The 24,119-nt window shown below is 44.2% G+C and overlaps 2 protein-coding genes across 8 annotated transcripts in view; one reads left to right on the forward strand and one right to left on the reverse strand.

Moving 5' to 3' along the window:
* The window catches only part of LOC134557797 (hepatocyte nuclear factor 4-beta-like), a 61,383-nt gene extending 58,841 nt beyond the window's left edge, over positions 1 to 2,542 (forward strand). For 5 of the 6 annotated variants that reach the window (XM_063411051.1, XM_063411052.1, XM_063411050.1 and 2 more), the window contains one exon: positions 942 to 2,542. In XM_063411051.1, coding sequence (XP_063267121.1) covers positions 942 to 1,138 — 197 coding nt within the window. In that variant the 3' untranslated portion in view covers positions 1,139 to 2,542. Of the gene's footprint in view, positions 1 to 753 lie in introns of all 6 variants that reach the window. The other variant, XM_063411055.1, reaches the window with a different exon arrangement.
* Positions 2,543 to 4,542: 2,000 nt separating this feature from the next.
* ZDHHC7 (zinc finger DHHC-type palmitoyltransferase 7) lies at positions 4,543 to 23,777 on the reverse strand. Of its 2 annotated transcripts, XM_063411058.1 has the most exons (9): positions 23,600 to 23,777; positions 23,165 to 23,220; positions 19,519 to 19,604; positions 16,917 to 17,245; positions 13,978 to 14,102; positions 9,214 to 9,310; positions 8,904 to 8,985; positions 7,643 to 7,773; positions 4,543 to 6,649 (listed from the first exon to the last, which is right to left on the reverse strand). In XM_063411058.1, exons 4-9 carry the CDS (start codon positions 17,226 to 17,228, stop codon positions 6,473 to 6,475), a joined length of 924 nt encoding a protein of 307 aa, XP_063267128.1. In that variant the 5' UTR covers positions 17,229 to 17,245; positions 19,519 to 19,604; positions 23,165 to 23,220; positions 23,600 to 23,777; the 3' UTR covers positions 4,543 to 6,472. The 2 variants fall into 2 exon arrangements, with proteins under 2 accessions (XP_063267128.1, XP_063267127.1); XM_063411057.1 differs by lacking the exon at positions 23,165 to 23,220.
* Positions 23,778 to 24,119: the final 342 nt, after the last annotated feature.

The raw sequence follows: 24,119 nt of genomic DNA on the forward strand, positions 1-24,119 counted from the left end.
GATTTTTAATGGTAATATGACCCAGGGGGCGATGTTGAGATGTCACTAAAATGACACAAGATGGAAAAAAAAAAGGGCGAGAAATCAAGATTGGGTGTTTCTGTGCATTTGGCAGCACCGGGAGATGCCAAACGGAGGACAGATGGTTATTTATGGCAGGAGTTCCCTGTGCTTGCTGCCAAACAACAGGACCTGAACAGAAGCTCATCTTCATCACTGCTGGGCTGGGTTAAGGCATTTATCCCCTGTAGGACCACGCTGTTAAAAATAGAAAGAACAGGAGGTGTAATTGAACAGCCACTGCCATGTACCCACAGTGTCCTGCACTCACAGCCACCCTCCCTCTGCCACCTACAATCATTTACCTCCCGCAGTGTATTCTGCTGTTTCTCAGCTGTATTAACATTGGCATCATGGATTTTAGGTGGTTTTATTTAGCTTTTAAGCCCCTTTCCAGCAAAGGAGATTAGAGAAATGCTGCGCTCTGTGAGGTGCAGTGGGGCTGCAGGTTGAGCTCCTCTCTGACAAGGAGAGGAGGGATTGAAAAGCAGCTGGGGGCATTCCCCAAGTGCAAAATGCTGAGAAGAATTGATCCGTGCCTGCCAGTGCACCCTGGGCCTCCTCACAAACCAGGAGGCAGGGATGTGCCAGCACCCCCCAAGCTCCTGCTCCTGCCTTTGCAGGGTGCTTTGCTGGTTTCTCCTGAACAGCACCCAAGCCCATGATAATCCTTTTTCTTCTTCTCTCCCGCAGCATCTCCTGAGCCATCCCTTCCATCTCCTTCTGCCAGCACAGGCAGTGAAGACTATAAACTCGGCTCCAGCGCAGGGCCCAGCACCGTGGTGCAGCTCCTGCCTCAGCCCGTGATCCCCAAGCAGGAGATGCTCTAGGGAGAGCAGGAAGGAGGAGCTGGCAGTGAACAGGGCCCTTTCTCTTTGCAGAGGCCAAGCACGGCACCTCCCTGCCCGCTGCCAGCCTTCCCCGCCCGCCAGCCCCGCGCCAGGGACAGCCCGCGGAGGAGCCTCGCCACAGGACCCCCACCTCCAGCACCCCCGGGCACCAGGACTGGGGTTCGTGCCCTCCTCAGCAGGGCCAGGACTGCCAGCCCTCGGGGACAGGGCTCTCAGGGTGTTTGTGACCCTCCGTGTGCCCTCGGTGTCACCACGACCCTTCCATCAGCCCCGGCGCCTCGCACGGCTCCTGGGAACCCCTCACGCACACAGCACGGCCTCCACTGGGATGAGAAGGTCCAAAAAAAGGTCTATTGAAAGGTCTATGAACAGGTCTATTCCCAGCACAAATTTAATTGATCACACTCTCGTTTCTCCTGTTAAGCTTTAGGAAAAATAGCATCATAATCCTTACAAGGCCAAGGCCTTATTCCACCCAGAGGGACAAACAGGGCAGCCAACATTTCTTGCTGTCCAGTTCTTTTTTATGAACAGAAATACCAACATTTTGCTATTTTTCATAATTTCCAGTATATCCAGAGTCCATTTGTGAGCCAGTGGACTCTGCCTTGTGAGCAGTAGCAAAGATCTCTGCCTCTCACCGTGGCTGCTCTGCTAAAGCCCCAAATCAAGGCTGACTTATCCCAACCCCTGCTTGGTATCTTCTGCAGACATTTACTGCAAACATTTCTGGAAGAAGCAAGTGCCCCAAAATACCTTTTTCCAGTACACAGACACGATTTTTCTGCAGTTTTTTATTTCTTTGTAATGTCTGCAGGGTGGCTGTAGATTAGCCAAGAAAAGGAACAGGCAGGTCTGTGAGCCACTTTTATAAAAAGGGTTTGTATTTAAACCAAGGTGCTTCTGCCTCAATGTAAAGTTTAATCAGCAGTTAAACAACAAATTAAATAAGCCCAGTGGTGACTACAGAGCCTCAGGAGTTCCCAAAGTGCTGTCGTTGTGCTACAGAGTTGATTTCAATGAACGGGACCTTATTAAAAGCAAATTATCAGATTTCCACAAAACTTCAGCTCGTTTGTGCACCAACCTCTATCAAAGAGTCACTGAGGGACTGGGAGTGGCCGTCCTGAGCACTGGGACAGCAGAGAATTCCTAGTCCTGACCCTCTGCACCAATTCCCAGCCCCAGAGGGGCTGTGGGAGCACCTGGACTTGCTCAGCTGAGGAAACAACCCCAGGACTGGAAGGGAATTTGGGAAGAGCAGCCCAGCTCCCAGCAGCAGGGGAAATTCAGCATTGCCACTCTGCAGCACCAGAGAGAGCTGAAAACCATCAGAGAGCGGCTCGAATTTCACCTGGATCAGAATGTTTTCTTTTTCTCCTGCCTCTGATGAATTTGATCTGACATTTTATGCTGATAGCCCTGATTTGAAACAGCTCTATCTGGAAAGCAGGTTCCACTGCAGGCATTCCTGCTGCATGACAGATGCAACTGTTCTGAGCCAGCGTTGCTTCCAGTGCCTCCAGCAGCTCCATTCCATTCCTCTTCCAGACAATAAATGTACATTAATACTCATTAATGGTAAGAAAATAAATCTAGGGGGGAAATAAATTCCATATTCTCGTATTTCATCCGGACAGTTTGCCTTTTTTCTTGAATTCAAAACCAAGTTTCCAAGGTTCTCCACTGATTTCTCCAATACACCTATCTATTTTTCATTAAAAAGAATCACCTCTGCCTGCAAAGCCTGGCTTTCACTGGATACCGATGGAATTCACTAACTAAGAAGAAAATAAAGTTGTCTGTGCATCAGTGGATATCAGACTCATTCCCCAGTGCTCTGCTGGTCTGGAGAAGGTTTGCAGCAAGAATAATTTACTGAATAAAGGCCAAAAGAGAGTTTGGCTGTGAATCTTTCTGTCTTCCCTATCTCAAACCCCACTCTAAATTAAACCAATGTTCTTACACAAATACACCTTGGAAGTGACTATTTTATTGGAATCATGATTTTGTTAACAAAAGAGGTTCAAAGCCATCGTTTAATAATATTTCCCTTGTCCAATGCCAGCTGCATATCAAAATGGGGCACCTCAGGCAAGAAAACCTTAAGTATTTCTGAGTTACCCCTTTCCTTGCCAATTCTAATATTTGGCATCTTTACCACTGAATCTGGGTCCAATATTAACTTTATGCTGCACTATAATATAAGGAGAAATTGCAGAAATAGTTTGGAGGTGCAAAGTTTTGCCTCTGTTATTAAAAACCAGCCTGTGCTTGCTTTGATGCCTGCTGGATAATTTCCAGGGCTCTGGTTGGGGATGACAAGAGTGAAGTGCAGGACAGGAGCAGATGTGAGAGTGGAATACAGGCAGGAAAAAATAATTAAAATATATTCAGAACACAAAAACCATGACTAAGTGAAAGAAGCAGAATAAAAAATTAACAATCTTGTCAATGAAGAAGCACCAACCACATTAAAATATGAATCAACCTGTAACCCTGTTCAGAAGAAAATAATAAAAATATACAGAACCAATGCTGGTGCACTCAGTGTTATTAACAGATTCCAGAATCATTTTACAGCCCAATTTCTGTATTTCAAAATCCCTCAAGCCACTTTCTTTTTCCAACAGCATTGGACCTGCAGCCAAGAGAGAGAAGCAGAACAAATGTTGCAATTTAACATTTCTGCACAGGACAGACAGGCATAAAGAAATCCATAAATAAATTCTTGCTCAGTCTAAGACTTCAGAAAGGATTCCTGGAACAATACTGACATTACTACTAGAAATTAAACAAGAAAGTAAAAGGGAGATAAATTGGCAGGCTCCATCTGCAGGGACGTCTGTTCCCTCTGGAGAATAAACAAACTCTTCCCTAAAACACACACAAACACAGCCCAGCCCTGCTGCTGTGGCACACAAACACAGATCATTAACCTGCTCCAAAATATCAGCAGCACTGGCACCAAGTCTGTGCTCATGGATTTGGAGCTCTTTCCTCCACAGAAACATCAGAGCAGAGCGTGACATAGACCCAGAAAATATCTCAAGGTGTTTTTTTAGAATTATTGCAAAGGGAAACGAACAGCTTCGAGTCTCTCCATCCTTTTTTCCATTTGTTCCTCCTCTCCCTTGTTTGGGTGGGCACTCCCAACCTGCTGCTCTCCAAGCTCAGAACTGCCTTTGCTCCTGAAGCTGCAGAAACAGGAAAAAATCCAACATTTGCACAGAAAAACTGGAGACTCACAGCTGCAGTCACCCCAAATTCCTTGGAAGTGCAAAGGCTGGAATAACAAGGTGAATTTTCAGATTGGAACTGTTCTCCCACTCACCTCAGACAAACAGGGTGGGAACAAGACAAGCTTGGTCCTTCCCATGTAAATCATTCCATGGTTCTGTAATAAAATAGTTAATTACACCACAGGATGAAGAAAAAGGAATGCCCAAGAAGGACTTAAAGCTTGTAGCTTAAAATTCTTAATGAGCAGAGGAGCCTCTTTAATTTGGAGCAGTATCACCTGTTAATTAATATAAATTAATTACAAACCAAAAAATTCAACACTATTTCCCTGAAACTGCTTCAATCTCAAATATATGGGAAAAAAAACCCTGACATGTAGAGAAGTTAATCAACTAAGACTTCAATTCATTAGTTTATTCTTTTTTTACATAAAAAAAAATTACAACGGAAGGATTTGAAAAGCCGAGTAAACCGGATTTCACACGCACACATTTGCCAAGTCACAGGGTTCAACCACCTGGAGTGATATTTTCTGATTTTCTCATGGAACAATATACACAGCAAGAGCCTCAGGACAAAGCCAGACACTTTCTTTTCCCCCCATAATCTTTAAGGTGTGCAACTGAATCTGCACAGAATTCCGTGGAACTCCCAGCTTCCCCCTCAGTTTTGTCCAGTGGATTTCCACCTGGGAAGTCTCCAGCATTCCGCACCACCACCCTCTCCCCAGCAAAGTGAAAACATCCCAAAGTATTGCACAGTTTTGTTCACAGGGCCACGGACAAGAAAGGGATCCCTCAGCACCTTCAGCCACCCCATGGAACAGAAACTGATGGAGCTGGGATCAGGATGCCATGGAGAGATGGAGAAGCAGAGCACTGAGAAAGGAAACAGCTCCTGCAGAGCCCCAGGGCTGGAATGCAGGCTCGGAGCTGCTCGAGGTGGGACACGGCCCCAGTGCCACTGGCTGAGCAAAAGCAAGAACAGGACAATTTTAAGGCAAGTCCCAAAACAGGGAGCTATTTACTTTCTAGGCACGATTTCAAGCTATGCATCAAGGCTCCTGCTTTATCCTTTATATGGTCAGTAATTTATAGGTTAACAGTAATACAAAAAAATAGTCTAAATGTCATTTTTAAAGAATCAACTTTTAGCTGGATTTTTATTACTTGCAGCTTGTATTTCATTACTTGCAGATTTATGAACATTTTCTAGCACTACTGTTGTTTGTCAGGCCCACATAAAGCAGTTCTAGATCTATATTGCTCTCATTTCTTCAAAGTAGTTTTGGTTGGAAACGGTTAAATTCAAAATAACTTTTACTATTGCAGATGTTTCTACATTTAAGGAGTGCTGTACTTGAGAAAGGAGGGAAGCTGCCTCTTTCTCTGCTGTCTTTGTTCAAGGGATCATTAACAGCTTTCCCTCTGTGAAAAGTCTGTACAGTAAAAAAGGGGCAGAACAAGGCCCTACAAGGACAAAGTGTTTGCAGTGAATTACCCCGATGTGTCCACTCAGTGTCCCCTCACACAGCAGGACACGGCTGCCACTCACCCCTGTGCAGTCCTCACTGGAGCTCCTCTGCAATCCATGCATGAGGAACTGGAAATGCACATCCCAGGGTGGGATTTGGCCCCCAGCCAGGCTGCAAGTGAAAATTCAGCCTTTCCCTGAATGCCAGAGGGGATGGACACTGCCAAACACAGGGCAGGCTTTAGGGAGCCTGGGAAGATGCTGGGCAGGGTGTGACAGTGCCTGGACACCAGTCCTGGGCACCACTGGCACATGAGGAAGGTGTGGGACACTCAGGGACAGCTCTGCTGCTCAGGACAAGCTGAAAGAGAAAGGAGAACTGAACAAAGCACAATTCCCTGAAATCTGGGCTGAGAAGGCTGCGTCTCACTGGACATCAACTTCCACCAGAACGCTCCTCCTAATGATTGACAACTGCACCCAAGGACGTAGACTCGTTATAAAAACACACAGGTAATTCCCCAGACATTTATCAAATAAAAAGGGTTTAACAAAAAAACGGGGAAGTAATCTCAGAAAATAAATTACAGTAGCATGACAACATTTGGCTTCTTTAGTGTGACCACGTGCTTTTCCTCTGGTATCCTGCTGTGGAGATCGTGGCAGATCCAGTTCCTGTCTCGGAATTCATGAGATGTCTGTGACGATAAACGTAGAAAACTCTGCTTGCTACAAGCAAATGTCTGATATCAGTTTCACCTGGTCACAGATTATATGTAGACAGCCTTCTCTGGCCCCAAAATAAATACTATATAGGATTCTTGCAAGTTCCAGCATAATTAGGCTCAAACAGAAAACTCAGGTCCTCCTTTCTTTCCTCGCAGCAGAAGTCGCCTGATCCGAAATCCCGCGAAAGGGTTGATCCACAGGAGGGAGGGCTGGCCCCCAAAAACAGATTTCATCCCTTCCCAGCGGAGCCTGCGCTCCCACGTTGGCTTCTCACTCTTCAGTCTTTCAATCTCCTGTAAATAAACACAGGCAGGGATGCACTGCTGAGTCCAAGGTTTAGTTTAATCTAATGGTGGCTATAAAAATCCAGTCTGCAGCTTTTATTGTGTTGTTTCACTGTGTTGTTCCTCAGCTGATTAAGTTTCTTACTGTTATTTGTTAATTATTAAGGAAGAAGTTAGAAACTGTTTTAGCCCTGTGGATGGAGGGCAGAAGATTTAGAACACTAAATATGTACAAAAGGTTGATCTACCTCTATCTCTTTCCCCCTCAAGCTAAAAGACAAAAATCCCAGAAAAGCTGATGGATCCACGTGCAATATCCCAGACTGCAAGTTGTTTACTCAGTTAATGAAAGCAGACAATAAGGCTCCTGCTCCACAATTACTGCAGGCAGGATTACTCTCCCAAATGCATTATTTTGATGGTCATTTCTTGTGCTTCCTGCTAGTAAAGGTTCAATATTTACCAGTTGTTTTCACTTACTCCTCACTACAGAAATACATTTTTAAACATGAGAAAATATTGAACAGTCACAGGATTCATTTTCCTTCTGTTCCCAGGCAATTATTCCTTCAAGATGTGACACTGCAGATCTAAGGACAAGGGAGCCAATGGCCCAGACTCTGTTTTATCCTCTGATAAAATGTATCAAAGTGAGGTGAGAGACAGCGATTTTCAGTGGAAACCTGAGAAAAGCAGACACTTCCCCCGGCACCCAGCACGAATTTGTGCCAGCTCAGAAGGGAAAGTCAAACCAAGTCAGAAGTTTTGCATTCTTTGTCATTTAAAACCAAATTACAAAATGTCAGAAATGCAAATAGTGCAAGAGCTTCTGTCAGAAAGCAACCCCCAGTAAAGCACTCCAATCTTCCCAAATGTCAAAAATAAAAATGATGAACTATTGAAGTCTTCAAAACAAGAGCCTCTCCTCATGCAAATAAACCCACATCTAACCACATCTTCCAGAATAAATCTAACAGAATACAAAAAAGCCAAGGTTTTTACCGTTTCATCATTGCATATTGAGTGGATTTGGGTGCCAAACATGACTGCAGTGAAAGTGAGAAACAGAAAACCCTCAAGGCACAAGAAGATCATCAGGATCACAGTTACAGGTGGGGAGAAGTCACTGCACTCTGTGAAAAGGAGATACAGAGTTACCAAAAAAACCCAACAGCAAATTACAGAGCATGTCCTACACGTCTGGCACTTGAAATAGTGTTTCACATTTAAAACAAACTTCTGATTTGCAAACTCTGTTTGCTGATCAAGAAAATAAAGAATTTTATGGAAGTAACACTTCTGGTTTCCTATAAAGCACATGGTAACTATTTCTGCAATCCTGCCTCAGGATTTCAGGGCTACCAAATAAATGTTTGCACATGAGGTGAGTGAAGAACTCAGAACTGCACAGAGAGAGCAGCTTGGAGCTTCCTGCATCACAGATCTGCAAAAACCATCCCCACTGTCAGCCCTGACCTGCTAATACAAATCTTCCACTTGTTTGTGATTGCTTTATTACTCCTTTTTTAAAAATTCTCCACACAAAGTAATCAGGTTCTGCCTCACACTTACATCTCTGCAGAGCCTCTGATCACCTGATTAACTCAATTATATTAAACAGGGATAGTGTACAGGAGGGTGAATGTTTCAAGTAAAAAAAAGTTCTAAGATTCCATCCATTTAATGAAATACTCTGAAAAAAAAAATGACATGGATTTCCCTGTTGCTTCATGTACCAAAAAACCACAACAATCTGCCAAAAGCACAAGACCAGAATGAGCTCTGGCACACTGGAACATTAAGAAATACAAGCCAGAAGCCTAAATAAAAAAAACTGGGATAGTTTAGGGAATTTCTTTTCTGCAGGAGCCCCACAGCTGACTCCAGTAATGGAATGAGGGAGAAATCTGTTTAAATTTCAGGTGTCATTCCCAGAACTGAGGTGGGGAACAAAAAGCCCAAATTTAGGTGATGCAGTGCTGAGGTGGGTGAGGGCCAGCTCCGTTTCCTTCCTACTACAGAGGTAATAAATTACTACTGTGTGTAAAGGGAGTGAGAATGCCCCTGACAGCCACAGCTCTTACAGAGAATGACTGAAGGAAAGGGGGCAAAAAACCCAGAAAGAAAAAGGAGAGTGATGGATAAACAGATCTGAAGTGTTTTAAGGATATCACTTAAAGATGGGACTAAAATAGGAATGCTATGACTTTTCCCTAATACCTGCTAGATTATGAAAATGAAAATTAAGTATTTATTTGCTCACCAGTCCACTGCCCTCGGACACAGGAGAAGAACTGAAATCCACAGAGTACAAGAGCATGAGCTGAAATTAGGGCTATGTACATCTGCAAACAAGAGACAGCATCACTTCACTCACTGCCACCACAGAAAACACAGCAAAACCAAGAAACTTCCAAACAACAGAACAAAATTAAAATGAATATGAGTAGAAATACCCACCCAACCAAACAACACAATCGTGTCCTGAAGCCATTACTCACTAAGCACAACATAAATGACTATAATCAAGGTAGATTCAGACTAAAATCAAGCTGCTGTTGCTGCTCACTTACCGTAAACAGAACAAAAAATCTCTGATTTTTCTCCCCCACACAATTATTCACCCACGGGCAGTGGTGATCCATCTTTCGGATGCATCGCTTGCAAATACTAGAAGAAAGGACAAGAGGCTTCTGTTGAGAAATTGTATTTAAATGTAGAAACAAGGGCAGCCAGTGGTCACAGGATGATGTGCTGAAATATTTCTTGACAAGCTGCAGACAGGGATTTTATCTGCATTTCTTTGAAGAAATTGTTTGTTCCCTCTCACAACTCAGCTTTTGATTGCTCCAAAATGGACTGTGTACATAAAATACTCCTGACATTAAACAATCACTGCACAGCCAAACACACAATCAAGCAAATCCAGAACTTCAGACACCTCAGAACAGGCAAAGCTTCAGCTCTCTCTACATTCAGTATTAATAAAACCCTTTCCCTTCTGGAGAAGGTTTTAAGATAAAGTAAATATTTCACATTTACAAGCTTTCAAATTGTAAATTTTGCTTGTGGATAAGAAACTCAAGTAATTCACCTTCAAGAGAGAAACTGTCACTCTTGAGGTCTCTACCAGCCATAAAATTCCGAACTTACGCAATCAAAATCTCAACTAAAGTGCAGCTTACAGTATCAAACCTCGTTTCCTCAAGAGAAAACACAAATATTGAAACTATAACCAGCATTTATTGAGTGGCTACTTGTTCATGGCTCCTTGAACACTCCTGTTCTTTGCTGCTTCACTTGGTTCCTGCCCAGTTTTGGGTCAAAGTTATGTCCACAGAGGTCAAATACTCCAATAACTCCATTTTACATCTGCCATACAGCAGCAGAGGGCTCAGTTCTGCAGCCAAATATGAAGAATTACACACCAAAACCAAACCAGTTGCAACATCTGTTGTAGTTCTTCATCAATCAATTGCTTAAGCAATGCTGATATTCCATTTTCCTGGCTTTGTACTTAAGACAGCCACACACTCAGTGCTCCAGATTTTCCTGCAGAATACCCAGAATATTAAACATTTTCACTTCAGCAGTCACCAAGCCAAATAAGCCTAAAAAATGCAGGCACTCTTAGTCAGACCCCTTTGTTTTTAGCACGGGCTGATTTACGTGTGGTGTCTCCAAGTGCTGCGGTGACAAACCACAAAGCAAAGCTGGGTGACTGTCACTGGGGAGACAGAATAGGGAGGTGTGGGGGAAATCAATGCTCTGAGGCTGAAAATAATCTTGAAGTCATCACATTTGTATGATTCTAAGGTAATTCAGCACGAGGCAGAATACACCACTGTGCAGGTTATGGGGAAGAATCCCAAATGAAGCTGCCTTTGCTCTGAGCTATCAAAACCCAGCCCCTATATTCTCCCTACCTCTTGTTTTACGGACATTAAAGAGAATTCATTCTCTGCTACAAATGATTTTTTAAATCACAGCACCAGATAAACACCACAAGCACTCTCTGGTGCAGGAAAACCAGGTATCACTCGAGCTGAGACACTCAGGAGGCTCCTGCAAGCTCAGCCTCTCATTCCCCTGAGCACCACAAGCAGACAAGCCTCCAGATGTGCCACAGAACCTATGCCAGCACTCTAAAAACAACATTAATGTGAAGTGCTGAGTAAAATCCCAGCCAGGTTCAATCGAGCTGAATGCTGGAGGATGTGAGGTGGGCAGGACTCGCTTCTGCTCCTTCAGGGTTTCTCACAAGCCCACACAGAGCTCTCACAAGAGCTCAGATGTCTGGAACCCTGCCTTCACTCCTGATCTCCCACCAACAACCTCACAGCAATAAAATTGTATTTTATTCCTTTTTGTGCAGCAGGAGTTTGGGGAAATCCCTTCCTCAGCTGCACCCTGGGCTGTTCAGAAGAGAGAAGCAACCAGAACAAGCACCTGTGGATGGAGAAAAGTCTCTCCTCCAGCCTGGAATTGCTGCTCCATGAACTCAGGCAGGTGCAATTACAGCTCTGGATGCCAAAGATAACACTCAGACACAGCTAAAGACTCCAGAGAAATGGGTGTGGAGAACAGATATTCCCTGGGAGCCTGGTGGAAACATCTCAGAGTGACTTAATTCAGAGTAACAGTTCCCCACACACAAACACTCAGAGCAGCAGAAATGATGACAGCTGTGCTCCTTCAGAGAAAATGAAATCCCATTCACTCAGGATAGAGCTCTTCCCTGTGCTGAAAATGCTAACTGCTCACTAAAACATCACTTTAATGTATTTCAGAGATGCTTAGCTGTAAATAAAAGGTTCTTGCTCTTTCCCCCATCACTAATGTGTGTTATGAAACTCTTTTTCTTCCTTAAAAGAACTTCTGTTGCAGTGTTGCACAACAATTTTTGTAACTACATCCTAAGAGTCTCTTCTGTTAATAATTTACTACTCAAAACATGCACTGTGGCTCTGAGTGTAAGTATTTCCCAACAGCAACCAACTTCAATTTCCATTTTCAAGTCTCTTCTATCAGCAAATTGCCACTTTGAATACTTGGGACGAGACCATCCTTTTAATGTCCTTGGAATGGGTTTGCAAACCAATAAAAAAATTGGCAGCATAATCAAACAAACCCTTTTTCTACGGGGTAAACTCCTGCAGGGATAAATCGAAGGCAAAGGATCAGATTAACAGAAACAAAGACAATTAAACCAGAAATCTGCTGAGAAAAACACAACAAAAGCCTCACAGAAGGACACCACAACATTTTCAGGCTCTGGCTTTCTCTTTCAGAGGTTCTGTGGAGCCAGGGATGCACTGAGCAAGCCCCAAAACACCTCCTTTACCCTTAGATAAAACATGACAGAATATTTGACCAAGGATTAAAACAATTCCTAAGACACACAAAGCTGGATCCCTAACCTGCTGCTTGGGGAAAACAAATCCTTTGAAAATATCATCAGGTATTTCCTTTTTCACACCCATTATCCATTCTTGCCCTGCTTTAACAATAAATGCTGCTCAAATTCTTTCTATAAAGGAGGTGTTTGAGCTCCAGGATCTCTGATATCCAGCTCTTTTTTTTGTCATACAGAGTTCAACAGATGATGCCTTCATTTAGGGCTCCTTCCAAATTAGCAAATCCTCCCAGGACCAAAGATGTGGCAAATGCTTTCCATGGATACCTGCAAGGTCTCTGTAGGAATCGACCTGAATGTGGGATGAGATAATTGGTGAGATCCAGCCCACGCTCAGGGGGGCTGCCAGGTGTCCCTCAGGGACACAGAGCAGGCCATGACAACACTGCCCAGGGATTCCCACCTCCCTGCTGCCCTGTGTCCCTTTGTGCAGCCCACGGACACAGAGCAGACCATGGGAACACTTCCCAGGGATTTCCATCTCCCCTGCTGCCCCGTGTCCCTCAGTGGAGCCCAGGGACACAGAGCAGACCATGGGAACACTGCCCAGGGATTTCCACCTCCCAGAGCAGGCTGTGTGAACACTGCACAGCTCCCCTGCATCCCCAGGGATTCCCATCTCCCCTGCTGCCCCCTGTCCCTCAGTGGAGCCCAGGGACACAGAGCAGGCCATGAGAACACTGCCCAGGGATTCACACCTCCCCTGCTGCCCTGTGTCCCTTTGTGCAGCCCACGGACACAGAGCAGACCATGGGAACACTTCCCAGGGATTTCCATCTCCCCTGCTGCACCCCCAGCTACCCTCAGTGAGCACCAGAGCTGATGAAGCAGCAGCAGCAGCACCAGCCCTGGGATCCTGAGCAAAGCCAGCCTAAACCACGCACAAAGGACTGGAGATAATTCCGTACTCGCCTGTTTATCCATGGAACTTCTCCCTTCACACTCCAGACACACAAACCCACTCACAGCTGAGAGAGGAACAAGAGCCCCGTGCCAAGGCTGAGTGTTTCTAAGGGAGCAGCTCCTCCTCAGCCGGAGCATTGCACTGAGCCCTGACACACACGAGCTTTTCATTTAGAACCACAAAGCTCCAGAACCCTCTCAGAGTCCTGACAAGGCTCTGCTCTATTCTTCTGACAGGCACCAACTCAGAGATTTCAATTTAATACTTCTCAACACGCATCACTCCCCACACCTAGAGAGCCACCAGCAGCATTTGCATCTTTATGTAAGCCCTGATTATGCAGGCACAGCTATTTTCAACTGGCACACAATAAACACTACAAAAGCATTTCCACAGTGCCTGAAAACTCCAAAGATTGAGAATTAAAAATATACATTTACTGTCTCTTCCACAGCGTGTTTAGTTCAAATGATCACCACTACTGTCCTTGTTCAAATGGATTTTCAATAAGCAGAAGTGCATTTAACCAATTCTTCAAGCAGCTTTGGGAAAATAACCTGCCAATTCACACATAACTCCAAATGCACTGCAAAGAGAGATGACACAAAGTAATCATTTAAAACTACTCTAAATTTAGTTAATTTCAGAGTGTGAGAATCATTTCTTAAATCAGCTCCTCTCAGAAATTTCTTTGAGATTCTTTTCTTTGCCCTGCATTACCCACAGCACAGCACAATAACTGGAATTATGTACAGGAAAAGTTATTCACAGATCAAAATTATTTCAGACACCAGAGCACAGGTTTTTTTATAAAATCTTTGAGTCTCTTAATTCTCTCCCCTCATCCACAGTCATTTCTGGCCATTGTACATTACACTCATAAAATACTCTGCAATGCAGGAATTTGAAAGTTTAGCATACCAAAAGAAATTTGTGGGGGGGGAAAAAAAAGAACAAATATCAGGAATGTTATTCCACGCCTCCAAATGCAGAACTCTTTAAGGAAGTCTGTCATACCTGCAGTGGTGGGCACGCTCAGGTTTGATACTACAGCACTTGGGACATTTGTAGATCACTTCTCCTGGTTTCAGTTGCAAATTATCCATGTATTCTTTAGTGGCATTTCCTTTGGGCACAGCCCCCTGAAATCATTTCAATTAGAGGAGAGAAAGCTTCTTAAATGGCATGAGAGCATTTAAAAACACATTTCATAGACTTCATACCAGCAACCTCAGGAAAACTGCTGAAATAAGTTCATTTATTCAGAGCCACTCTGCTATATGCCAGAATCAATTCCAAATGAATAAATTACCTCTGCTTGACCTCAAATTCAGCTTTATTTCAGCAAGACTCATCTCTGGCCAAGTATTAGCTTAATTCTCATAGAATATCCTGCCAGCAGCCCACAGAAATGAAGAGGGAGACACATCTTACCCTGCAGATACAAGCACTGCTCACCATTTGTTGAGGAGTTACCCTGAGTATTTGTTGTGGCATTTGATTAATGGCCCAAGCCATCCACAAAAGTTAAATCAGCAACTACATGAAAGATGTTATTTCAACTCTCTGAAACCAGGGTTTAACCACCTGCCCTAAGTTTTTGAGAACTGTCATTCTTTTTTCCTAAAATCTTTAGCAGGACCAGCACTGGCTTCTTTACTCTTCTTTATTGTGCAGCTTTGTGGTAAAGAGCTGAAGGAACTGATTCAAAAGAAAAATAATTGATTGGGAAAAGAAATTAACTTTTAGTGATTAGCTGAATCAGCCTCCTGAGCTCAGGATCTACATTTACAGTAGTAAGGAGAAAATAATGGACAGCAGCATTGTCACCCTGCTCGTTTATGGAGATAAAGCCTTATCTGTGAGGGGAAGTGGTTGTGAAATAAACTGGGATGTGACAGCCAAGTGCAGTGGCCTTCCTGTACCAGCTGCTCCAGGTCAGCACTTCCTTCAGACAGGGAGAGCCTTCTCCAGGTCAGCCTAAGCCAACTGCAACACTCTACAATTAATTCTCATCCCAAAAAATCCCCCTGGCAACATCAGCACTTCACACAGACACCTGAAGAAGTTCTGGGACAGAATTAAGAAGACAGCAGGAATTCAGATTCCACTGCCAAACATCCCTCTGCTTAGGCAGGGAGTTTTTGTTGCCTATGGCCTGGAATGATAAATTTGTGTTTGTGCTGGCCAAGACACAGCCCAGGTCCTGTCCCAGGTGAGCTCTCTGAGTGCTGCTTCAAACCTGAAGTGGTTTGAAGCAGGGGGGACTTCCTTCAACACTCCTGCTGTACTCCTGAGCTGTATTTTGCAATCTGAATGTTCCTACTCCAGTTAATATTTGGTGTAAAATCTCACATTCCTCCTTTCACCTGTCACAAGGATGAGAACCTCAGATCGTGATTTCAAGCATTTTGCTGACAAAAATATGCTCTGTTTCAAAAATATCTTTCACAGCCACAGCCAGCCACCAAAAATCTATTTTTATAGTTAGAAGAGTAAATTTAATTCACAGAAGTTTTGAGGCAGTTCATTCCTTTCTTCCTTTTATCTAAGCTTCTATCACACAGTTGTGTCTTCCATTCTGGGAGTCAGCAGGAAAGGAATGGAGGAAAAAAGCAGTGACTCATCTCAGTTTGGATCATTTCACCCATAAAAAACAACACAGGCCTAGAAAGACATTCAGTTTTACCAGCTCATATTTTTAAGCAATAAATCCTTAAACCATTAACTCTCTTAGCTGTCACAGTTTGTAGAAGTTGTGATATTTCATCACTGGGTGTGGGCAGAAGTAAATCAAAGACCTAGAAAATCATTAACTACAACACCCTGCTGGGTTTTTGAACACTCCCATAACTTCTCTATACACTGGTACTGGAGAAAAATCTCCATTTTTCTCCAAAAACCTGGTGAAAATGGATGCTTTTCCCCTCAGTCCATTTTGCCCAGATTTATTCCCTGAATATACGAATAGATTTTAGTGTAAAATCAACTATTTCACCTCTTGAAAGCTTGAAGAGTTCTAAGAAATGAGCACTCTTACACCTACACTGCTTCAATGTGTGTTCTAAAATCTTCCTTCCCTCTGACTCCAAATATTTAAGGACAGAACTGCAGGAATCACATGGGACAGTGGTTTTTCCATTATGCCAAGCGTGCCTGAGGTTTTGCAGCACATCCACCTCTAAAAGTTCTTTCATGTGCCACAAATGAAAGAAGCATTTCAAGAGATATAAGAGGATGAAGGTACAAATTTTTAAAAGAAATCTGATGACAAAAAGTAAGCAAAATCAGGACAGAGAAGACTAAATTTTATTAGCTTCTTCAGGACCTGGAGTAATATTTTATTGGGTTTTTTTTGACTCTAACACTTTATAAATTTTATGTTGACTCTTCCTTTATGGTTTCATTAATGGAGTAACAGAAGTACAGGTACCATCCTGATGGTAAGTACAGGCATCATCAAAACCTTGAGGGGTTTGAATCTTAACACGGGGGTTTTTGAATCTAACACGGGGGTTTTTGAATCTAACACGGGGGTTTTTGAATCTAACACGGGGGTTTTTGAATCTAACACGGGGGTTTTTGAATCTAACACGGGGGTTTTTGAATCTAACACGGGGGTTTTTGAATCTAACACGAGGATTTTGAATCTAACACGGGGGTTTTTGAATCTAACACGGGGGTTTTTGAATCTAACACGAGGATTTTGAATCTAACACGAGGATTTTGAATCTAACACGAGGATTTTGAATCTAACACGGGGGGTTTTGAATCTAACATGGGGGTTTTGACTCTAACACGGGGGTTTTGACTCTAACATGGGGGTTTTGACTCTAACACCGGGGGTTTGACTCTAACACTACTTTTCCCAGCAGGAGAAGACCTGGTATCACTCCTCCAAACTCCTGTGCAGATGGAGGGGACAATCCAACGCCCAGGAACTCTCGGATACTTACTGGATCAGTCAGCATAGTCCTCAGATGCGACGACAGAGCCAGCACTGCCAAGCAGTTAAAGAGAACCCCGTTGATCACGGAGTACCAGAAGTCTTTGGAAGGCAGCAACATGACAAAAGTCACTACAAAGTCTGCATAGACCACCAGGAGCCAGGTCATGATGGCACAGACCATGCCACAGCCGTCCCGGATGAACCAGACCCTGTCAGCCATGTCGGCCTCCGAGGAGGAGGAGGAGGAGTCGTAGCTGTCATTGTCGGCCAGGAGCGGGTGGTGCTCGACATCGCGGAATCGGTGCCCTGATGACTGCATGGTTTGCCTGCCTCGCCCTGCAGGGACAAACACACCACCACCATCATCATCATCATTCTTATTAATTATTAATGAGGAACAGAGATCAGGTGGCTCTGGGGTTTCATTTCTGGGAGACAAAGCATGTTCAGGTTCAAAACAGAACTGGGATTCTTTCTGATCGACGCCTGAGCGGTTCTGTGACTACACCAAGATGAATATGAAAGAAGGGGGAACATGTTTTAAGGTTTTGTTTTAGGAAGGATTTTGTTTGCTCTTAGTTGTTTTTTGTTTGGTTGGTTTTACATTTTTAGTTTTTATTTCTTATTATTTCACTGTAATGTCATTGGTAATAAATGAAGCTGATTTCCCCAGGTCAAGCCTGTGACAGTAATTGCTGAGTGATCTCCCCTGCTCTGTCTCGACCCACAACCCTTTTTTTGTGTTTTCTCTCCCCTCTTCAGCTGAGGGGAGACACAGACCAGCTTTGGTGAGTGTCCAGCCAGGGTTAACCCACCACTAACATGCAACTTCAATGCCTGACAAAGGGATTTTAGACTGGTTTCATTTCCATCATGCTGTGCTCACAAACCACTCCTCCCCTTCTGTTAAAAACTCAGCTCTCTTTTATCTCAAACTAAAATGGCAAAGTCTTCATTAAATTACAGCTCATGTCTCTCTGAAAACATCAAATTATGGCACCAGACTGTTGAGTTTTTATTCTGCTGCAGCAAGCAAGGGAAGAGTAGAAAGGAAAACTAGGATGGAAATGGAAATAAAGCTGTTCTAATACATTGCTCACAACAAACAACACAGCAAGTTAGAAAGCAGCTAAATTCGTTGACAAAAATGTTATTGTTTTGGAAAAACCACAAGCCTGTTATAAAGATATATTGGACAACTTATAAAATGGTCTCAGCCCAGCCTAAACTTAAGGAAAGCAAATGGTTCTGGTTAAATTAACATGGCAATGGGTTACATGAATCAGATTTTCAAAGAAAACATTAATTAATTTAATTTCATGAAAACTCTTTTAGGGCTTTGTTGTCCTTCCAACATGGAGCAAAACCAAACTTGAAGCCTTAACAGTCCTCATGAAAACAGAATTATTTTCCAGACATCTCTCCCAAGGAAAGATGTGGAATGGCAGAACTGAAGTGCTACCAACAAACAGGAGACAAAGCTTAAACAAAAAGCCTCAAGAGTATCCTGCTGCTTTAAAAGTATCTTGTGTTCCAAAAATCCTATTGATTCCTGCTCTTAAAGGCCATGTCTGAGAGAAACCTGAAAGCATTTCTATTGATTTATGACAGGCACACAGAGGTCTCCCTTTTCCCCCTCATTAATGGCAGCCTACACACGACTGTGGGGATTATGGCACTGCAATTTCCATCCCAAGACCTTGAGCATGGGATCACTTTGCTCCTTTTAGAATGGTCCAAATCACCATTACCAGGTGAAGATACCGGCACTGAGATGGCTTTTAAAGAAGCTGTGTTTGTCTAAACCCTTTAAAAACTCTTTAATCAAAAATCAGAATAACTCAATCTGCCCAGGAAATCCTTGTGATCCATAAGCTTTGATGTTAGAACCAGGCAGGAGCAATCCAAGAAACCAGAAATGAAAATAAAAACATGCAGATGCAGCAGAGAGGTGTGAGAGCAACTGCAAAAATAGCTGGGAAGCTCCCAGGACACTGTGAGGTGTCTGAAGGACACATTCTCTGCTTGTGGAACACAACAAACTGAAATTCAGCTCTGCTGCTTGCATCTATTACAATTTCTAGGAGTTAAATTGTAGTTTCTGTTCACACATTGGGGTTTTTGGGGACAAAATTCCTCTCTCTCACCAGAACACAGCTGCTAAGCCAAGGATGAAGATGTCACACACTAGAAAATTACCATAGGAAAGAATGAATTTTATCTCCCTTAAAAGTAATGAAAGCTTAATTTAACCTAAATAAGGCCCTCTTTTCACCCAGTTCAAATTATCCTGATCTTCCTAAATGTTCATAGTTAAAACTACAATCTGTGCCAATTAAGTCCCATAGCACTTTGGGACATCATCACCCCTTGTGGTAAAGAAAATTTAAGTTCCATAAAAATACATAATGAGCAGCTGGAATATGAAGATCATGTAAATAACTATGCAAATCAGCTATTACTTAATCAAAAAAAGGACTTCTAAAACTTTCAAGGAATGTTTTAAGTATGGAATGATACAAAATTACTGCATTAATTTTGCTTAAATGTCTTAAGAACAACCAAAAAAAATTTAGCACAATTAAAGAAATCCAAAACAAAACAAATACCTCAAAAATGTTTTGTATGTTATTCTGACATCCTGTCCTGCCTTTGGGTTATCCCTGGTTATTCACATAGCCATGTCTGATGTAATCTGAAAAGACATCACCAACAAACTGATTAGCAAAGCTGCATCAGGAAAATACTGTTAAATACAAATATCAAACATCAGTAGTAGCACTCTGAAACACTCTGCACGCAGCTACAATGAAAAAGTTTGTGTTTTATTTAGAAGACAGGTACTTGAAAGCTTGACATTTTTAGCTGTTAACTTTTGGAAATCACCACATGGCACTTGGAGCAGGATTGCAGCACGGAATCTTGCATTACATTTCTATTTGGGGAAGAGAACAGAAGAGGTGTAGGCCTGAATTGCTGTCTGATTAAAGCTGCCTAAAAAAGTACCTAGGGTTTTCTTCTTCATTCGTTTTATTCTCTATTTATTTGAAGTAAATTTCGTGATGCGGAAATCACTCTTATTTGCAAGGTTAACTTCATATATTTTGAAATTAACATAAAGGTTCTGACATTTAAGAGCTACAGCAAATACAAAGTCACTTTCTTGAAAAGCTTCTGAAAGCAGCTTGTTAGAAATAGATACTCCAAACACAATGTTACTGGTGGAGTTCTTGAGCACCCGTTCTCAAATCTTCCCAGTTCAAGAGGAATTGAAAAGAAGTCTCTTATCTTATTTAAACAAACTCAAACATTCTACTGCAGGACTAAGTGGTAATGCAAATGTTTATTATGAACATACATATATTGAATAGATTGGGTTGGAAGGGATTTTTAAATGTCACTTAGTGCCACCCCCTGCCATGGGCAGGGACACTTCCCACTATCCCAGGTTGCTCCAAACCCCATCCAACCTGAGCCTGGATATTTCCAGGGAAGAGGAATCCACAGATTCTCTGTGCCAGAGCTTCACCACCCTCACTGTGAAAAACTTCTGATATCAAATCCCAACTGCCCTTCTTTTAAAACCACCCCTCCTTATCTTTAGTATCACTGCAGGAAGCTGTGATTGCTTTGTGGTTTACTTTACAAATAAGCTTTTAGACTCTTCCTAAACTTCACAATATTGTGAAACCCACGGCCATTAAGTTGTCACTGACGTGGCATTTGGTGGCAGCGGAGCAGAGCCGGAGCAGACAGGCTGAGTGTCTCACTAATGAGCAGTGTCACCCCCGTTTGGAGCTGGGGGTGACAGGAGATGGAACATGACACACTCGGCTCTGCAGGTGAAACATTCACCTCGAGTCATCAGCTGCAATTGCTCGTGGAGAGTTCACTGACGAGACAGGGACGTGATTTGTTCAGTCAGCCCCTGGTTCCAGCTGCAATCCTGTGCAGAACCTGTGTTCAGCACAGCCTGGTTTATGTGCAAGTGACCCCTCAGATCAGCTCTGCAGCAATAATGGATTTGGGCATTCCCATGGGATTTGTCCCATCCTTCTCCTCTGCAGCTGCCCACACCAGAGCCCCCAGCTCGGTCCCTCGGAGGGATCAATGTTTGAAAGCTCTCCCTTTCTCACGAGCTCTCCCTTTATCATCCCCACTGAGATGCTCACAGCTTCCCTCTACTCTCCATTTATTTGCTTCAACGCCTGTCTTAACCAAATTTACTCTTTGTTGCACACTTAGAGTACAAAAGGTCAAAGCATTACACTTCAACCTCTAATACACTGAGTAACAGTTTTTAATTTGACCTTTTACAAATCTTTATCTGGCAGCAGAAGATAACACCAAATTATCCAGTGCTTCATGCCCAATGTTACATTTGCACACGTGATTATATTAAACCTGACCCAATCCAGTTCCACTCTTAGGGGTTATTTGAAATTCTCAGATTGGGAATATCTCACCTGACCTGCACCTCCCAGGAACTGAAACTCAGGCCTAAAATGCAGATATACTACCAGAATACAAAAAACCCCAAATAACTTTTGAAGAAGTTATATTATAAATTCACGATCACCAGAAAGATGGCCTTGTAAAATGGCTGGTTTCAGTGGAAGAAGTTGGTCACCTAATTACATAAGTCTTTTTTCAAACTTAAAGAGACAAAAAATAGTTTAGATATCCAGAATGAATTCCTCCCTGTGAGGGTGGTGAGGCCTGGCACAGGTTATCCCACCCCTGGAATTGTTCAATTCCAGGTTGGAAGGAGCTCTGAGCAATCCCCTCTAGCTGAAGGTGTTCTCACAAGGTGTGGGAACAAGATGATCCTTAAGGTCCCTTCCAACCCAGACCATTTCTATGATTTATGCCAATAACACCTTTATAAACATCCTCAAAACCCAGAAATGAGAATTCACAGTAAAAGAAGTTATTAAAAATGCAAGAAAGCAACTCGATGCGCGTATTCATATTTGCACAAAGTATTACAGAGCTTTGCTATCAGACACGGTATAGATCTGTGATACCAAATCACATAAGCACAAAGTAACACCAGAGATGTCCAGCAAGATCCCTTTTCAACAACACATCTTTCACCCTGAGATGTGAAAGTCAAAGAAATTACATTACACAGGGCTTTGCTGCCCAGCAAGGAACCAAACGCACTCTGTGATCCACCAAGAGTTCACTGAGGTACAGCAGCAAGGACAAAACGCTCCAGGATTGAACAACCTTCACCTGAGAAGGACACAAACACAATCTGTGGCTGGGCTTTGATTTCTGCCTCTTCTGGAACAGGGCCACAGCTCAAATTCAGATCAGACTCCACAAGGCTGCAGGCTCACACCAATATCAGCATTGGTATGTGAAACGTAGAAGTTTTACCTCTTTGCCAACAGCAAGTGCATGAATCACATCCTACTTAAGAGAGTAATTTTTTTTATTTCTAATTTTTGCTTTCATCAGTGCACAATCTATCCTCACACTCAGCTGAAGAGAGCTCAGGTATCACATACAGAGATTGCTCTGTGATATCACACTGGCAAGCACATTTTTATGTCAGCTATTACATCCACATCCATATCCATGTCCACGTGATTTTTCCTCCCAGGTTCCAAAAAAATATTGTTACTGGTCGAACTATTCTCATTTGCAACTTCCAGTATTCATTAGAGGAATGTTCAAGCCTTTGTTTCAATTGTTCCTCATATCAGACACATAAATCCTCACATTTCCTCTATGTTCTTCAGCCATTTAACCACTGCAAAATTCCATCATTTCACTTCCCTTAAAAGTTCTCCGTCCTCGTAAAAGGCATAAAACAGAAAACCTTCAGATCTGTATGATACAAAATACACTCCGCTAAAGGGAAACCAAGAAATTTTAGAGAGATAAAAGTATTACCAATTCTTTTCAGTCACAGAGAGATCTCAGCTATTTAACTCTAATCTCAAACCGCTAAAATTTCGCATCAGTTTCATCTCCTAATGAACCACCGCAGCTCCTTTTTATCTGTAAATTTTCAAAGTCAGAGAGCATTCACTTCAAAAGAGCTAATTTAAGTCTGTTAATGTGAACAGTCACGGCGACTTCAACCTAATTATGTCTCCAGCAAAGCAAACAGTTACATCACTGTAATTCTGCATCCCGATACCATCACACGAGTGGATAATCAGCACAAAAAGTGGCCAGTGATTTCCCAATCCCCTTTTTTTATAGCACAGATCACACACACGCCGTGCCGCACGAACCCACCCTCTCACTTGACAGCTATCCGCATTCCCACTGCCTGCAAGCGCCGGTCTCGCCTCCTGGAAATGAGGAAAATCAGAAGCACATAAAGCAGGGAAACTCCCCGGAGCGAGCCCAGGAAAGGAGGGAGCGCAATGGGAGCTGCTGCGGCCCCTGCAGCTTCGCAGGGCTCAGCTCGGGCTGCCCGACACCCGCGCTGGGGCACAGGGACACGTCCGGGCTCCCTCGCACCGCTGCTGACGGATCATTCTGAATTTTTGGGGAGTGTAAATAACGCGCAAAGCGACAGCGGACGCAGAAAGACGCCCTGAACTGCGCCCAGCCCGGCCTGAGGCGGCTCACCGCCGCTAACCTTCCCCGCTCGCCCTTCCCGCGGCCACCGCGCTCCTTCCCGCGGAGACCCGCCGGGGCGCGGGGAGCGACCGCCAGCGGATTTACCTCAGCAGCAGCAGCGGCGGCGGCGGCGGCAGCAGCGGCCCCGCTGCCCTCAGCGCGGTGCGGCGCTGGGGCCGGGCCCCGCCGCTGGAGCTCCGCGCCCGCCGCCACCGCGCCCGCGGCTCCCGAGGCTCCCCAGGAGCCGCAGGATCCCGGAAGCGGCGGGGGCGGCGCTTCCGCGGGAGGCGGAAGGGACGCGCGCGCGGCCCCGCGCAGGCGCGGCGGGCGGGGCCGTGAGGGCAGGGGCGGGAGCGGGGCCGTGAGGGCAGGGGCGGGAGCGCGGCCGTGAGGGCAGGGGCGGGGCGGGGCCGTGAGGGCAGGGGCGGGGCGGGGCCGTGAGGGCAGGGGCGGGGCGGGGCCGTGAGGGCAGGGGCGGGAGCGCGGCCGTGAGGGCAGGGGCGGGAGCGCGGCCGTGAGGGCAGGGGCGGGAGCCGGGCCGTGAGGGCAGGGGCGGGGCGGGGCCGTGAGGGCAGGGGCGGGAGCGCGGCCGTGAGGGCAGGGGCGGGAGCCGGGCCGTGAGGGC

This window comes from Prinia subflava, chromosome 13 (genome assembly GCF_021018805.1).
Source record: "Prinia subflava isolate CZ2003 ecotype Zambia chromosome 13, Cam_Psub_1.2, whole genome shotgun sequence".
Taxonomy (NCBI): domain Eukaryota; kingdom Metazoa; phylum Chordata; class Aves; order Passeriformes; family Cisticolidae; genus Prinia; species Prinia subflava.